Below are 17009 nucleotides of genomic sequence, written 5' to 3' on the forward strand. Positions count from 1 at the left end.
GGTAAAGGCACCAGTCTAAGCCTCCATTCTGGTTCGGACGTAACAATATCTTTAAACGTTTATTTTATATATCTGTATATATATAATATCACATGTGAATATTTTTATGTTAAATATGTGTTTATTTAATTTATAAATAATATTATTTAAAAATATAAGTATGTATAAGTGCAAGCTCGTGATTGTACATTGAGCATTAAATTTGATCTACTGTTTCGAGATTTTTTTGCTACAATGTATCGTCTGCTTTCGTAAAACATGTAGAAGCATGATTTTCGTTAGTAGCTCGCAAAGCGTGTAACACAAGTGTGCTATTATTTCTTTTGCTTAAATTGGATTGTGTGTGATCGATTGCAATGGTGATACGATTCGTAGATTTGATCAAACTAGGTGAGAAACCTTCTATTGAGGTTGGACCAATAGAAGATAGAATAGAATAGCATCAATAGAATTCTATTGAGGTTGGACCAATATCTCTGATTGCGTATAATACTTCAAATATAAACCTTTGCACAAAGATACGGTCTTATGAGTCCTATGAGCTATGGCTCGGACTTTCAAGTGTCCAGTGTGCGATAAGGACATGATTCTATGCAATGCTGAATTTCTTTCGGAAAAATATCGTTGGCAATGTCGTAGTTGCAAAACAACGAGATCAGTGAGAACTGGTTCGTTTTTTGGCAAATCGAAGTTATCAATGATCGAAATTTTACAATTGACATATTTTTGGATTCATAAGTACACCCAGATTTAGGCTCAGTAGGAATTTCAATGTTCCCCGGACACGACGGTCGACTGGTACTCTTTCTGTCGGTTATGGTTAATTTTTTTTCTAATAGGCGGCGTGACTATTCCATGCGATTCACATTATATCCGGCAGATGGCGTTACCTCAAAAAACCTAAGTCACTAGCAGCCAACTTCAGTTCGGAGTCGTATACTGCAGTTTTACCCTATTTCCATACTCATCTCTGGTATTACCAGAATCGTTTTGTCTCTGTTTACTTACATGCAATTGAGCGAGACAGAACCAAATCTGTAGTGAGATTTAGAATAAAGTCTCATTAAACCAGCTTTGGTTAGTATTTTTACTGGAATTTACTGTCATTTTAGTTAGTGTCAATCTGAAAGTTTGTTTGGATGACTGTGGATCAGAATTAATAACGTTGATATACATTTTACAAAAAAAAAAAGGGAAAACTGAGTATACATTTGATAAATAACAGGTAGTTTTTGTGAGGTGATTATTTTAAATTAATTTAGTGAAAGAGATTCAATAATGGAACATGAAAATAAGATGGGTGTGATGAATTTTTAAATTGCAGTCACTGGTTTTTATAATTATGAAAATAATGTATAACTCCAATACTGAGATCCGTAAGCTGAGACCAGCTGAACTGTATACGTTAGCACAGATCTTAAGTGTTTCGGACAATTGGAAAAGACTTATGGCAATAGTACCTAAAGAAGCTCCAGTACATACTCCAAAATTTACCAGTGAACATTTTACGTAAGTAATGTCACAATTGTACAGTAGTAGGAATTAGAAGTTTGATATGTTTCATTTAATAAAAATATTACAGTATTATAGAGCAAGCTGTACTTCAAAAACATCAAAATGCAGCAGAAATCTTTTTAGAGGAATGGAGTACAATGGGTAAATGCAGACCAACTTTGCGTAGTACTTTAAATCTGTTAGTCAAAGCTGAACTTTTCAGAGCAGCTGATTATATTGCAGTTAATCTCCTTAATGGTAAGGGAGTGATGCTTCATTAATTTTATCTGTATATAAGTAACGTGCATTTAATAAATGCTTTACTTGATAATTCTAGAACAACCTCCATCAAGACCGGAAAATGGTTTAGCAGCCAATATTGATATTTCGGAAGAGGAGATTGCTAAGCTCTTAAAGCGTCAACAGCTAATGTCAGACGACTTTGAAACAGAGTCTACGTGTTATGATTTTGAAGAATCTTACGAAGATAAAGTGATACAGATAGAATATGCTTCTGGATCTTACGTAGAGAACTTATGTCCAGCTAAATGTGCCCATAGTAATAGTGACAATGTTTCAAAATTAAATGAAGATCCCATCACGAACAATAGTAAAATTTCTCAAGAACAGACAAGTGATAGTAATTTTATAAAATTCTCTTCGAGCGTAACACGGGAGCAGCAAGATGATCAGAGTAACAAAGAGGAAGTGATTTGGAAGCAAATTGAGGATTCTAACGAAGAAACAGCACAGGAACAGGTTCACGATTGCAAAGAAGCAGTGGCTTTGAAACAGGATGAAAATTACACAAATGAAGAAGTTTCGAATTTGAAAGAGAACGAAAAAGAAGCTTCAAAGCAGGATCATATGTATGGAGAGGAATTGATGTCGCAGGCATTGCCATTGTGTGTAGCAGATTTTGGACGTGGAGTTTCTGTAATAGAACCGGGAATTATGTCATATGAGCTTCCTGTATTCGTTAATGAAGTTGCAAGACAAAAGAAAGAGTCCGAAATTATATTTTCGTCATCTAATGACAGTGATTCCAACTACACTACTTCCCTTAGTTCTTCGAATCTACCTGTTTTTGATGCCATCATTCCAAGTAATTCAGAATCTCATAACTTGCATTCTCACAGTGATAATAATAGTAATAGTAATAATAACCTTAATAATAATAATAGTAACATTAGTTTGCCAGTTATTGAGCTGACGTCCTCGGAATTACCGCAAGTCATCGTCGAACTGTCAATGAAGAATAAGTAATGAAGGTAAATTACGTAAAAAAAAACGTTACGTTAAAAAAAACTGATTATGTAATTTTGTGAAAAGTCTCAATTTTAAAGGAAGAATTTATTTTGTATGTATAAAATTTGAATGGTATTTGTGCAATGAAAATATACAGGACTGTGATTCAAGACATTCCATAATAATTTTAATATACGACTCAGTCTATATAAACTTTATAAATTATACATCTTTAATAATATTATATAAATACTTTACTTAAAATTAATTCTTTGATGACCCGCGAATTGTGAAGGTACAAAATTAAAGGAACAACGTGCAATTCCGAAGAATTATTGCATCGACGTCTTACATTGGACAATATTTGTTATTATCCACATATTTGTTCACTTTCATAACTGTTAAAGAGCTTTCACAGCTTTGTCAGACGAGTTGTACTGCTATAAAAATTATATCCCTGATTGGCTTTACATTTCTCGCGCATCATACAATTTATATCAATCAAGAGAATTTTTCGATTAGTAGGACTAACCCGAGAAAGCTGTAAAGATATCTTTAAACGTTTATTTTATATATCTGTATATATATAATATCACATGTGAATATTTAGTAACTATGTATTAACAAAATTTAAATATCCGTTTTTTTTTCAAATTACTATCTAATATAAACGGAGTTCAACTTATATTTTTTCGGTTAAATATTCTAATTATAGTAAATATCAGAATATAGTATTAAATGTTATCAGAAATAGTGGATAATAAAAGAAAAGTAAAAAAGAGCATAAAAGCTAGATGTCACATTGTTCGCCTTTCCCACGAACCGCTTGTAGGCATTAATTTACACACAGTTATTACCCAAGCTAAAATCCTAGACTCAGTTAATCGTCGCTACTGTTACTGTGCTTCATAGCAAAGTAAGCACTCTGGAGTTCTCTCAAGTTATTTTCTAATGTAGCAACTTCATCAAATTTACAATCTGCTCTAGCTTGTTTAATATATGCTCGAAGATTACTCATCTGTTCAATAATTGGGTCCATCGATGTGGGAAGTAAAGGTGCACTGGACGGTCCCCATCCTTGTGATTGATCGAGTACCAGCTTAAATGGGCAAAATCAGGATGTGAGAATAAAAGAATATTGTTGTAAAGTAATAATTAATACCTGATCTTTAGTTGCAGACGAACCAACATCCGCAACGCTTCTAATTTCACGTTTCTGTTCTTTTTTCTTTTCTCTTTGTCTTTCCTCCATTTCCAACTGTTTTTGGTATTCTATTCTTGCTTCTATTCTTTGTTGACGTGCTGTCTGTAAAGTTTGATATTCCTCCTCAGTTGGAATAGCTGGGAGACTCAATAATTGCTCCTTTAAGAATATTACTGCTGATGCTCTGACCATTTGATGCAACTTCAGTTCCAATCCTTGAACAGGATTTTCTGCATCTTTTACACCAAAAGTTAAAATTTTCTTGCTAATTGTATCTATATTTTCCCCAATTTTAGCAATCTTAGAACGTAGAATTTGAGCATCCCTGAGATTGTAGGTGGATTCACCTTCGCTGTAAGATATTGATATAATTGAGTTACTTATTTATTGCTCTCTGATATAAATAGTCCATAGAAATGATTTTGATGTTTTCTTACCTGAGTGATTGATACATTTTATTATACATTGATACGTATCGTGTAGCTTCTTCCATATAAGAGCGCATTTTCTCATAGAATTGACAAGTAATTGGTTTATCGAATTGGCGCAGCTTTAAACGTTCTCTTGCATCTAATAGGTTTTTACAGTGAATACATAGGCGGAAATGTTGTTCACCACTAGCAGGATCATTCACCAATGATAAAACGCTGTTCAAACTACCACTCGACGGTGAACGTGCTAATTTTGTTAGTCCTATTCCAGCCCGCACAAAGCGTCCTGTAATTGGAGATTCAGAGGATGTTGGAGAGACAGCAGAGTCGTCTTGTACAGAAACAGGACTTGTCATTATTCCTAGAAAATATTAATTATGTTGATTTAACAAATTCTATTTCATGTTTGTGGAAAGAATTCAATTTATGTACTTACGTGCATCTGATAGTGATAGGAACATGGTACAATCATGACACATAATAGCACCGCAGAGTCTGCAATGATGTTTTCTTCTTGCAATGTGGAAACTTTTTGCACAGGTCGGACATAAGTTTACATCCTTATCATCGATCCATGGCACAATAGTACGTTCGTGATTTTTTCTGTCTATAGGGTCCACTGGTAAATTGCGTAATAGTTTATCTAATCTTATGAGAAGCTTATTAGTCTCTGTCGAGTAACGTTCAAGTCTTGCATCTCTAATTTCCTTAAAGTATTTAGTGTGTGATCTAGTGAATCCTGTGAATATTCAGTAGAGAATAACAACGTTCAGTATTCAATATCTTCATTTTAAATTGAAATCTATTAATACCTATTTCCTGATGACCCCAATTAATTTCTGGGCTATTGCTTTTTGTAGTGGACAATGTTGAACTGTCAAACAATTCTGGATATTCGTCTTGCTTTAAAATCTTTTTCTTTGCTTTTCCAAATAAGTCTGTAAGAATCCAACAAAAGTATCGTGTTATAGAATAACATATCAGCTTTCTTTTAATATTAAATTATATTTTAAATACTTAACACTTTCACATAATAACAACAGAGATATTTTGAGAAACAAACCTTTAAGAGATTTTAATATCTCAGGATCATCATTATGTACTTCTTCAAAGTGTTTGGTTAACTGATTTGGGGTTTTAAAATCAGTCATACAAATTGGACACAAGAATCCTTCGAGTATTTGAGTACTTTCTGCCATTGTAAGTTTATTTATTAGGCTCAGATTTTGAAGTATAATCAATAAAGCTTGATAAGAAATTCTTTTTAATGACTTGTGGGTGGCACTACATACTTTGACGTTAAACTGGAAAACGTGATCATAGAGCAGCCATATTGAATAAGTTAAAACGTATGATATGGTTATCCTAAATTGATAGTAATAAAACATCTTTTAAAAAAAGTATAGACAAACTATTTCTTACATTCATTGTATGTATCATATTAATTATTATTTAATATTTATTTATACGTAAAATTATTGTTATATGTATTTCAAAAAACAGTTTTATTAAGAAATACTTGTCATAGACAATACTATCATGTATCGCATCCTTGAAGTATTTTTATATTATACGACATAGATTGTAATATAACATAAAACGTATTGCAATGTTATTTTTTATGACAAATTGGAAGTCTACATATTCCTTTTTGGATTCTCTGTGTTCGTCGCCATAGATTTTGGAGTCTAAGGGAGTCTTTAGGTCTTTAGGATTTAGGGTGTTCCCGGGCGTAGCCTTTATAACTTTTGCAGTTTTAGGATCAAACTAAGCTACAAGAGGCTTTTCACAGGTCACCTCGGTTTACGGGAGGCTTTTCGCTCTGCCTCGTTCTGATGTGCGATGCAACTATGAGGTACCACAAAATTAAGTATTATCCCACGTGTGTGAACCATTCTTTTTCTTTGAATTTCGCCCGCAATCAGAAGCGGAACGCCGCAGAGTTGCCAGGTAATATGAACAGCGTTCAGTCGTTGTAGAGAAAGGCAATCCTACCGAAAATTATGGCAGCAATAAAGTGGGGCACAGGCGGTAAAACAGTCAGTTCATAAGTAGAAGAGTCTTTATTAGTAATAAAAATGTTTTTAAAAACTTTCTTCTCTCTCTCTCTCTTTCGCTTACTGATGGTGCCTACGTCGGTTCTTCCGTTAACACGAACAATAGTATACGCAATCGATGCCTAATTAAAAAATATCAATGGTTGTCACATGATATTTTTAAAAACGTTCACTGTTTCACCGCAAACCGAAAATATGCATCTTACGTAGCTGATACACTCTGTATATTAAATATATTGATATATACATTGAGATGTGTGTTCTGATGATTATTGCGATAATGTCACGTCGGATAATTTTTCTCCAAGAAGCTGAAATTCTTCTGAGGCTTCGAGGTGCTTCAGTATAGCAGGATTAATTATTTTGTCACCATAAAAAGCACCAGCCAATGCACCAGCCATGCCGCCAATTGTATCAGTATCTCCACCCAAACTTATCTGGAACATTGTTTTAATTTTATAACTTTTTTATTCAATGTTCTGCACGAATGATCAATTTAACTTATCCACTATTAGCAGCAAGCTTCACCGTTGTTATTAACTAGTTGGCATTGAGGAAATTAGAATTTATGGTAAAACATTTAAAAAAATTATGCACATTTTGAAGCCTGCAGATTGACAAGAGTTGCCCAGATATATAAAATGAAGTAAAGATGATTAAATTATAGCCATATTTCAGTATACTTATAGTATTTTATATTATTCTATTAATCTATTATTATAATTAGGAACTTAGGTTTATCAAAAGATTCATAGGATGTAGGAATTATAACTCACAGCATATTGTATGGTTCTTCTGAATGGGTTGTCCGTTATTATACCTTCTATTTGATTTTGTGCTCTTAGAAAGCAGTATATAGCAGTGGGCACAGAATATAATGCAGCAACACTAGTACCAAGTTTTTGAACAACCTTTTCTGCATTAGCTGCTTCACCCTCAGATATTAATGTCTTAACTAGGGATAGCTGAATTTTGTATGGTTTAGGTTCGACTAGGCCTAAACTATAAAAAAACTTAATTATGAAGATATTATGTCGGAAGGCAATGAAAAAGCCAAATAAAAATTTCAATGCATACCCTTCCTCATCAAATTCTATTGTGTCCATTTGACTAATTAAATCATCAATAAATTGTTTAACATCAAGCTCATTGTCCGGATTCAAAAGAAGACTCTGACGAATAGCAATTGCCTACAAGTAATTACTTTTAATATACTAATAATAAAACTTTTCTCACATGAGCAATTGTTAATAGCGTTATTCCATAAAAATGTAATATTATTATTGTATTAACGTTTCGCAAGTATATACATTTTATAAATGCTAACAGAATATTATAATTGAATTCTAGTGTACCTGTAATATAGCTCCATCCACACCTATTTTATTTGTATGTGTCAGCTGTGTCTCTTTTCTCGTCATTTCTAAAAGAAGGTCAATATTCTGGTGGCTGAACAGAGCTATAGGTGTAATACGCATAGCACCTCCATTACCCCATGACCCCTGACCATTAAATTGTTCCTTCGCAGGAGTAAATAAGTCTGAAAATCTATTGGCACGAAGTTTTTCAAAAACCTGTGAAGACAGAAAAACAGTAATATTAATCATAGGTTAACCAAGTAATGCACTGCATTTAAGTATTCATAATGTAATTATTAGTTATAATTTTTTGGGTTTACTTTATATATTTTGCTTTCATGTACTATAATATATTGCTTATACTAACAGTCATTACGGCAGGTCCATATCCCCGATTTGGTTCTTCATAATAGGATTTGACAAATCGTTTTGCAATATCCAAAAGATCAAGCTGTCGTTTCTCAATCAACGACTGCGCTATTGATCGTGTCATTACAGAATCATCTGTAAACTGCATTGCAGGGGCTAAATAAATAAAAGTGATGTGCTAGGCATCAAAGCATGTACTAAATAAAATTGTTAGTTACCATTAGTCCAATATAATAGTACAAAAACCTAGTAGTATTACCTACTTAATACATGTTTCATTGAGAAATAATTTTGTAGGCAATAAAATTTATCGTTGAAGTATCTTTACTTGAGTAACATGTAAATAGTTTACAGATAATAATCTTTGTATACATGATTTTCACTGAAGAATCATAATAATTATTATATAGTTATATGAATTCCTTATACACCTGCACCGATCAAATATACATATATTAACGTAACATAACCTCTTCCTTAGAAAAATTCTAAACAATATATTTTATACGACTGTCATCCCATTAATTAACAATAAGAATTAATATATCAATTATAATCGTACCTTTATATGGAGGTCCTTCCAATTTATCAAAGTACTTTTGAAGGATGATTTTCATTCCACTGGTTAATAATTCATCTCCTTCATATGGATGACCGAGACAATCTCCAGTTAATACTCCAAGCATCGATCCACGAAATTTGCTTTTTAATAACGTTAAATCTATTTTAGCCATTTTAGAACTGTAGAGGAGATTTAATCGATTTCTTCAAAATAACAACACCCGTTCTACACCACGCTTACACTGGCTCTAACTGGCTCTTAACTCTCAAGCACGTCTTACGCTATCAAACTTATATGATAAAAAAGATATACTGAAATACATATATACAAAATATACCAATTGCTTATAGCAAAAACAACAGCAACGATATTAACGGCAACTTTTGCAAATTGTACACCAATTAATATGGAAAAACCAATGTTTATTTTAAAATACGTCCTATGAATTTTATTATAAAGATGATTCGAATTTAAAATTTGTATATAATACGTTATAAATAATATACAATGAATTGAATACAGATCCCTCGAAAAATAGAAATGCAATATGCTGAATGTGTTGGATCATCTATAGTTTTAATTTTCAAGCAAACCTTCTTTTTTTTTTTTTTTTTTTTTTTTTTTTTTTTTTTTTTTTTTTTTTTTTTTTTTTTTTTCCTGGTTTTTTACCAACACGCGAAGGTCACACATCAGAATTTTAAGTAAATGCAGAGTACATATGTTATGTTTTTGAGATAAGTACGTAAGCTGCGTTCCAAAATCTCTTGCTAATACATGCAAATATCGTTATATCTCTTTATTTTCGTACGTATAAATAAGAGACAGACATGTAACAACACTCGTAGCACTGGCAAACGAGTTTTGGAACGTATCCATAATCAAGGAATAAATTTCTAGCAAAAAACTTCTGAGAAAAAGCTATTTATGTTAAAATGTCAAGGGTTCAATTAATTTCCTAATGGAGGTCTTTCAAGTAGATTAATAAGTATAGTCAGTAATCTATAAGTCGCAGAGTGGCTATACTGAATATAGGACATTATACTTAATAAAGTACACAAAAACGAATAAAAAATATACTGTCTAAATTAATATAGCGTGACATTAAAATTTTCACAAGATAAAGCAATAAAATAAAAGTAATTACAGTTGATTCGTATATTGATCAATTTATCCAATTAAATTGTAATTATACATTTAATTCCACTAATGAAGAATATAATAGAGAAATCACATATTTTAAACTGTTCATGGTTTAAAATTGCTAAATAATTTTGATTAATGAATAAATCGTTGTTCTTTATCTATCTTTAATTATTATACAATAAGGAGGTCTATAGAATTGGGAATAGTATTGTATAATGTGCTAATTACTACTAGCTTTTGACCTAAAAGAAATTTAGTCAATCCTATTTCAAAGTTTACCCTCTACTTTACCATACTATTGTCTAAACGTGGCTTTGTAAACGAGATATAAATAGCAGCCTTTGTTTTTTTCGTATGGAATCCATCCCTTGAAAAAATGGCGGAAGTTCCAGTACACCCTACAGAGTTTTTTTTATAGTCCTCGGTATATAAACGTTGATATACTGCCACGATCAAAACCTGCACCAAATACTGCAATATGATTTTTATATGTTTCACTCAACACTTGTCGACGATCCGATTTACTTTTTTATACAAAAATGATAAACTCCTTAATGTTCTAAGATATTAAAGAATACAATGAATAAATAAGAAAAACATACTTATAAAAAAAAATCTTAATTAAAAGCAAGATCAATTTTTTATTTAGTTTCAAAAAAAATTATCAGCATTGCATCAAGTGAAGTGACGAAAAAGCCTCCGTCAAGTTATTGAATTTTTAAATGATTTTGATGGTTGACATAGTGATGTTAATGTTAATTTTACATGTAAGACGTTGTATAACGTTTTTTTAATAATCAAATTGAATATTAAATTTTTCTCTAGAAATATAACTTATAGATTACACCTATCTTTCTAGACAAGACATTTGTTTTATGTGGTGTTAAATTATTCTACATAAGGAGCAAATTTGGATTAACGTAACTGAAGGTTCAGTCAGGCATAATTTTCCAATATAGGTCATTGGGTCGATAGCTACTTATCGACATTCCATTAAAGCTACAGTTTTAGATGAAGTGGAAGTTCATAAAATATTTCGAATAATCGAATGGTCCTGTCAGTCCATAATGAGAAATAAATGTAAAAGAGAACGGTTCCGTAAGATTTTAAAGCGTAGAACTACACCCACTACAATTGATATACACAATCTATATAGAATATATCTACAAGCAATAGACTGTACCTGAAAAGTTATTTCTTGCAACAAAATTCCAAACGAAACAATCCCAAATTCATTACTTAGATCAAAATATAAGAGTTTAAAACTAATGAAAAAGTGATTAAAAATTACGCTCATTAAATTGCAGCTTCATTTTGTTCCTTCGCAATAAATACGTTTATTATATTTATAATTTTTAATGCCATCGTTTATATTAATATCATCATTTCTGATTGTGGTAATTTTCACTATTTGAATTTTCGCAAATATTAGTTTGCTTCGTGAAACTTGGACGTTACTCCAAAAAATATAACAAATTATTATTATGTATTATTATTATATATTTATATTGTTCTAATGGTTTTGATTTTTCTCGTAACAACCCCGTACTTAAGTTACTTGAAAAGCTAAAGGTACGTGCATACGTGCATACATCCCAGTATCTTATCAGCGTATCAATGCTTTATAATCCACTAGGTGGCAATATAGGGAAAGTAGAGACAAATAAGTTTCCGATATCAGTGCGATTTATTTAATGCTCTACCACCACACTCTCGTTTATGCACATGGGCACTTATGTGCTTAAAACTTGTGAAACAAAAAAACTGAATCATTACTCCCTTGTTCAATACGTATTACACGTATACTGAATAACACTGTGAAACGTATCACATTCCACGAAATAAAATTACAGAGAAAAATGACTTTTTGTTAATAATAATTTTTTTGACAGTTTAGTATATTTTGTAAAACAGATCCAAGATAGTCATGGCGATTTATCACATCGTTATCTATTGGCATTCCATGATAGAGGTAGCTCTCTGATAATATATTTGATTTAAATGATACTTTTTCAAATAGATAATAAAAGATAATTCGTCAGATAAATTTTATTGTCTAAAAGACTAAATTATGGACTAGTAACGAGTCCCTGCTAAGTCGTAATTAACAAAAACAATGTGATAATGTCATGTGAATTATTGTGATTATCCGCAGGGTCGTCTTAGCTAATTTGCCTCATCATAGAAAAATTAATATTTAATTTCAAAGATGATTAATGACCTTAATGTTAGATTGCCAAATTATTTTCAGAAAACTGGCCAAACCTTCGGCTGCCGTGTTTACTGTGATAAAATTAATTAGAAAGGATCTCTTCGCTTCTCCCTAACCCTTCAACCCCTCTATAACCCATTCTCCTTCTCCACCTTTTCATTCCTGCACACCCATACTTCAATCCTCCCCCCCCGCCCCAACCCTATCAATCTACCTAATTTTATCCCTACTCACACTGCCACGTACAAATAAGCAAATAACAGTTTCCAATAATGACTATAATAACATATAAATGATAATCAATTAGATTAATTTAACAATAAAAAAATTCTACTGAATCGCCCATATCTATAGCGTCTATAACTAGAAGAAATACGTTTCGATACGTCAAATGAATTTGGAAGACGTACAAAAGTCGCAGAAATAAATTCGAAATGGGCTGTAATTTTGGGGTTGTTATACTAAGTCTATGAAGTAACATTGTATTTCGGGGGTTTCTGCGTTGGCTCTTTGAGCCGTGTCTATGTTCCGCAGGTCGATATACCCACCCTGTTCCACGCTCTCCATGGACCTCACCGGACTGGGATAAAAAAGCATTAAAGCAAAAATTTAATAAAATCCGTGCCCAAGTATCTCTTACAAACAACCCCGTAGGAAGTTACGCCTCTTCTTTATGTGATTCGAAAAGAAAAACAGTATATAACCCACAGTTGAGAGTATAAGAAAAAGTATGAGAGCGTTGATATAAAAATAATGTAACCAATGGTAATAAAATATTACCAGAGAGAGGAATAAAATAAAAGAAAACGTGAGAACTTAATATCAGTGTTTCTGGAACGCATGGCGAATCTCTGCCGTCGGATACACAAGGACACAAGAGTGTTTGGCGCTCGGTAGGGCGTCGAAGCGATCGGAGCGTCCTCGGTAACGTCGCGGCGCTTGCGGATGAGTCGGTGAAGGGTGCGCCGAAGGGAGGCGGTAACAGCAGTGGAGTCAGTGTTCAGCGTCGGCGTCGCCGGCTTCGCGAGTCGTCGTAGTGGGAGTACTGCTAAAGGAAAGAGCAAGGGAGTGAGTGAAAGAGAAAGAGAAAGCCTGATAAAGAGAGAGAAAGAGGAGTGTTTCGTGGTGACGCTCTACCCGGGCTTGCCAGTGTAGCGTCCGCCGCGTACGTCGACGTCGTTACCGTGACTCTGCTGCAGTCGACCCGGCGTTCGTCCATCACATTCGATCCAATCCGATCCAGTTTGATTGATGTCAAAAATCCACTCCACCATCAAGTGTCCACCAAGCGTCGTACCGTATATCCTCGCTGGACCCCTGTCATCAAAATTTCCAAACCAATCAGAACTGTCATTAAGCACGATCGACGCAATCGGCAAATCAATCCTAATAGCACCGATCATATTACCTGATCATCCTGAGTCTCTCGTGCAACACGAGACTGAAATTCCTCTTCAGGACAGCGCCGCGCCGCTCTCGATAGAAATTTATGCTTGGACCTCGCGGCACCCACCTGACTCGCTTGTTCAAATATAAACGCTCCAAGTACAAGGATCACTGGGAGATAATCATCTTGAACAGGAAGTGTCCTGGTGAACCGGAAGATTCGAGACCCGTGACGTGTCCTTTTATCCTTTCTCGTGGAAGCACTGGTACTCTGGGTACTAGGCACTTGGACTCAGCTTCTGACAGTCCTCTTCCACGCTTTCGACTCCTGCCGCTTCCTTTGACGTTACTCGTATTCGTGGATCGAATCTCGTCCGGGCGATTCCAGACGTCGAGACGCCAGGAAGACTACGAGGTTCTTATATATCTGGAAAAAGAGTTTTTAGGATTTTTCAGTTTGTTTTTCATGGTGATTCCAGTGACCGGTCACGATTCGACGGGGACACGACGCCTGGCGTTGAGTCCTTTTCATTTGACATAAGAGTCTTTGGTTATTTTTATTATCCATTCTGATAATAGAAATAACCATCTCGATACTGGTTAGCTTGTTTAAAGTTTGTTATATACAAACAATATTTGTTTCCTCTCTGCATTATTGTATTGGTCATTGAGTTAATTATTCTATAGTACAATTAAATTTGGCTTATTGTAATAACTAGGTAGAAACTATACTCACTTTTTTATTGACCAATTGATTCTTCTCTTAATATAGTATATTCATTGTTGTCATGCAATCCTCTTTTTTCACTGGGATAATTTTTGTTTGCTTCCTTCATATAATTTCTTAATATTCTTCATAGAGTGTGTTCTTTCCTGGGAACTTTTCATTCATGAATATGGTGACATAGGTTTATGGACAGTACAAAGAAAAGGGATATTATTATGGAGAGGCACAAGTGACAAGTGCTATCATGTTCTGGTATCGTTTTAGAGTATTCGACGGTGCCAAGTTTTGTGCTTAAAATAATTTTATGTGGAGAATTTGCTCATTGGCACTTGTTACTTGTAGACCTAAGTGTCGTTCACGTGTTAGTCTAATGATTTAAGGATATATGAGGGCGCCACCAGTATTCAACGATTTACAGTGGGTATTTCATACAGTGTACAGGGTAATTCAAAAGTATTGGACCTAAAGGTGGTTTCATCATGTAGATCAAGTGGCTAGAGGAAACTTCAGTGGGTCCAATACTCTTGAATATATATGTATCCACGTGTATTAAAAGATATATTGAGTATTTTGAAAATTCTGATAATAAAAATAACGTGTGAAAATGAAAATCCTTTTAAAAATAGAGTAACTCTATAAAGCATCAAGTCTGACTACAGTACAATTAAGACATCCATTGTAATTTGTTATAAATTTATAAAATTTCTTAAATCAAGCATATTCATATAATTTCTTATCTCTTTTCTGCAATAGTAAAGTATCTCAAAAGAGTCAAAAGACTCTTCAGAATCTACTATACATAAATACTCAATTTCCTAAAATTGCATAATCCAAGGCGCAAGAAAGCTCCGGCGAAGGATCAAGAGAGTATCAAAATCGAATTTTATTTATGCATAACGTAGAGAGATGAGATTGCAACGTTCGTGCATAAATATTTAAACAAGGCGAGAAAGGGGCAGGAAAAATTTAACGCCATAAACGAAAGAGTAAACGGAAGTAACAAATGGAATCCTTGAGACTCCGTAAAGAAATTAAAAAAAAAAAGAATCTACCGCCATTTCAAAACTTTAAGTATTAAAGGAACCAGCTAAAGTTCTTATTTTACTTTTAAATTATCCGCCATAAGATTTGTCTTTACTCACCTTGAATACTGTGCGCTCCATAACCCTAAAATCAAACGTTATGTATACCTTAGTACTCAAGAAAAGTTTCATGTCACAAAAATGCTACAGGAACACATACCGTTCAAGCATCGCATGACGTATCGAGTATCGTCCTTAACCTAAGCTAACCTAAAAGAAAGTAAGACAATACCTCAATGCCGCAAGAGCAACCTCGAAGTTTACCCTTGAAATATTACTAGTCCAATAATAAAAGGTGCTACTTTAATAGAGACTAATATTGACGTTGCATGTCCAAGCCAATTTTACACATCAAACCATAAAGCCTGACGATCCTTTCCTCCTTCTTTCTCGTCTATTAATCTTATTCAGATCAGTTCCACAATCCTTATATTTCGTTTGCCTTACTGTTAATTATAAAGCGTGCCGACGATCGTCAAGTGTTCTTAATGCAGATTGAGACGTTGGAAGTCATCGGTAGACGTTGTCAACCTGACGGAGAGCGCCGAAGTTCAAAAACATGTTTATCGGGACGACCACTTGCGACTACGTGATCGACAGAGCGCGTCGTGCGTGATCGTGGATCATCGGGTATCATCGTGTGACGATTGTCCGATCAGCGTCTCGCCATAGACTCGGAGTGAGGATAAAGAAGGGTTTCGAATTAGAATGATAAACCAGCTGGAAGGACTCGCGATTGTGATGGCTCGTTGAGTCAAAGTTCAAATCGTGGATCATCGTTATCGCCATCTCAACAGGAAATGGCGACGCCGCCAGACTCCCCAGGACCGGAAGAGGCGCTTTTCGAGTTTGAAAGCTCGCGGGTACGTCAACAGACCACCAGACCTGTCGCCATCGAAGAACTTCTTAGACAGACGAAATTTTCACGACAGGAGATTCGCGTCATGTATCGTGGCTTCAAGCAGGTATATTTAATATTGTATTACGTAGTATAACATTCGTATACTTTTGTAGTGGGCTTTAGATTAAATTTTTTATGTCATACATTATTCTAAAATTTGTCTTTGGGGAAAAAACGTACTGCCCACCATGTTGTCACTGCTTATCATTACCATATCAACGTTCGTACGGTACCCACATAAATTCAAGCGTTTTTACCAAAATGCTTACCTGACAAAGTCGCATTTTATTCAGCATATTCGTGCCCATTTCTTGTATGTATTTTGCAACAGGAGTGAGTGCCCCGTATGCTGTTTCCCACAGATTGTATCATGGAAAGAGCTTTCTGTCCGCACAGTAATATTACGACACGCAATAAATATATCGGAATTAAAATATTTCCAACCAAGCAGAATGCGGACAAGTCATGCGTTACGAGCTCGTAAAAAGAATAAAACATAAAATTATAATTCGTTAATCCACTAACGAATAACCACTAAAAATTACTTATTGTCACCATGACTTCCGACGACCACGCGGTCCTTCGATCCTGTGAATTATCAAGGCTTAAAAAGCCCCTCACATCAGAAAGCTTAAGAATACAAAATTCCAAATACACTTAGTCTCCGAGGAACTTTGAAAAACCTTATATAGCCACGTATTTGTACGTTACTCTGATAGTGACATGTCGCGCGACGCTTCTAGATAGACAAAGTTATTTCCAGGTTGTTGTAATACAAACAGACATGTTGAGAAAACAGCGACAATTGCAAGAGCCGACAGCTGTCATCGATACA

The 17009-nt window shown here is 34.1% G+C and overlaps 4 protein-coding genes and 1 long non-coding RNA gene across 19 annotated transcripts in view; 2 read left to right on the forward strand and 3 right to left on the reverse strand.

The window, feature by feature from the left end:
- Positions 1-806: 806 nt before the first annotated feature.
- On the forward strand, positions 807-2880 carry LOC107270376 (myb-like protein P). Of its 5 annotated transcripts, none has more exons than XM_025087742.1 (4): positions 807-1239; positions 1325-1509; positions 1591-1752; positions 1832-2880. In XM_025087742.1, the coding sequence occupies exons 3-4, from the start codon at positions 1653-1655 to the stop codon at positions 2758-2760; spliced, it is 1029 nt and encodes a 342-aa protein (XP_024943510.1). In that variant the 5' UTR covers positions 807-1239; positions 1325-1509; positions 1591-1652; the 3' UTR covers positions 2761-2880. The 5 variants fall into 5 exon arrangements, with proteins under 5 accessions (XP_024943510.1, XP_015600812.1, XP_015600811.1 ...); XM_015745326.2 differs by having other exon boundaries at positions 809-1225; positions 1583-1752; XM_015745324.2 differs by having other exon boundaries at positions 810-1239; positions 1583-1752.
- A 609-nt stretch (positions 2881-3489) lies between these two features.
- On the reverse strand, positions 3490-5781 carry LOC107270375 (rabenosyn-5). The gene is made up of 6 exons (XM_015745323.2): positions 5441-5781; positions 5190-5315; positions 4814-5116; positions 4384-4738; positions 3905-4298; positions 3490-3841 (listed from the first exon to the last, which is right to left on the reverse strand). The coding sequence occupies exons 1-6, from the start codon at positions 5763-5765 to the stop codon at positions 3623-3625; spliced, it is 1722 nt and encodes a 573-aa protein (XP_015600809.1). The 5' UTR covers positions 5766-5781; the 3' UTR covers positions 3490-3622.
- Positions 5782-6421: 640 nt separating this feature from the next.
- Positions 6422-9017, reverse strand: LOC107270377 (poly(ADP-ribose) glycohydrolase ARH3). Of its 3 annotated transcripts, XM_025087744.1 has the most exons (7): positions 8724-8989; positions 8421-8592; positions 8160-8317; positions 7790-8008; positions 7512-7624; positions 7211-7436; positions 6422-6871 (listed from the first exon to the last, which is right to left on the reverse strand). In XM_025087744.1, exons 3-7 carry the CDS (start codon positions 8307-8309, stop codon positions 6704-6706), a joined length of 876 nt encoding a protein of 291 aa, XP_024943512.1. In that variant the 5' UTR covers positions 8310-8317; positions 8421-8592; positions 8724-8989; the 3' UTR covers positions 6422-6703. The 3 variants fall into 3 exon arrangements, with proteins under 3 accessions (XP_024943512.1, XP_024943511.1, XP_015600814.1); XM_025087743.1 differs by lacking the exon at positions 8421-8592 and having other exon boundaries at positions 8160-8358; positions 8724-9017; XM_015745328.2 differs by lacking the exon at positions 8421-8592 and having other exon boundaries at positions 8724-8997.
- A 2517-nt stretch (positions 9018-11534) lies between these two features.
- On the reverse strand, positions 11535-15855 carry LOC107270381. 9 transcript variants are annotated; one of them, XR_001538318.2, is made up of 6 exons: positions 15721-15853; positions 15434-15483; positions 15334-15358; positions 14201-14344; positions 13262-13891; positions 11535-13126 (listed from the first exon to the last, which is right to left on the reverse strand). It is a non-coding gene; the product is annotated as an uncharacterized LOC107270381 (long non-coding RNA). The 9 variants fall into 9 exon arrangements; XR_003060511.1 differs by lacking the exons at positions 15434-15483; positions 15721-15853 and adding an exon at positions 15506-15630; XR_003060510.1 differs by lacking the exon at positions 15721-15853 and having other exon boundaries at positions 14201-14337; positions 15434-15569.
- Positions 15856-16043: 188 nt separating this feature from the next.
- The window catches only part of LOC107270379 (Kv channel-interacting protein 1), a 29551-nt gene continuing 28585 nt past the window's right edge, over positions 16044-17009 (forward strand). Inside the window, exon 1 of the mRNA XM_015745330.2 lies at positions 16044-16238. Within this exon, the coding sequence (XP_015600816.1) occupies positions 16074-16238 (165 nt within the window). The 5' untranslated portion in view covers positions 16044-16073. The remainder of the gene's footprint in view (positions 16239-17009) is intronic.

Source organism: Cephus cinctus, unplaced genomic scaffold (genome assembly GCF_000341935.2).
Source record: "Cephus cinctus unplaced genomic scaffold, Ccin1 Ccin1_scaffold0745, whole genome shotgun sequence".
In the NCBI taxonomy this organism is placed as follows: domain Eukaryota; kingdom Metazoa; phylum Arthropoda; class Insecta; order Hymenoptera; family Cephidae; genus Cephus; species Cephus cinctus.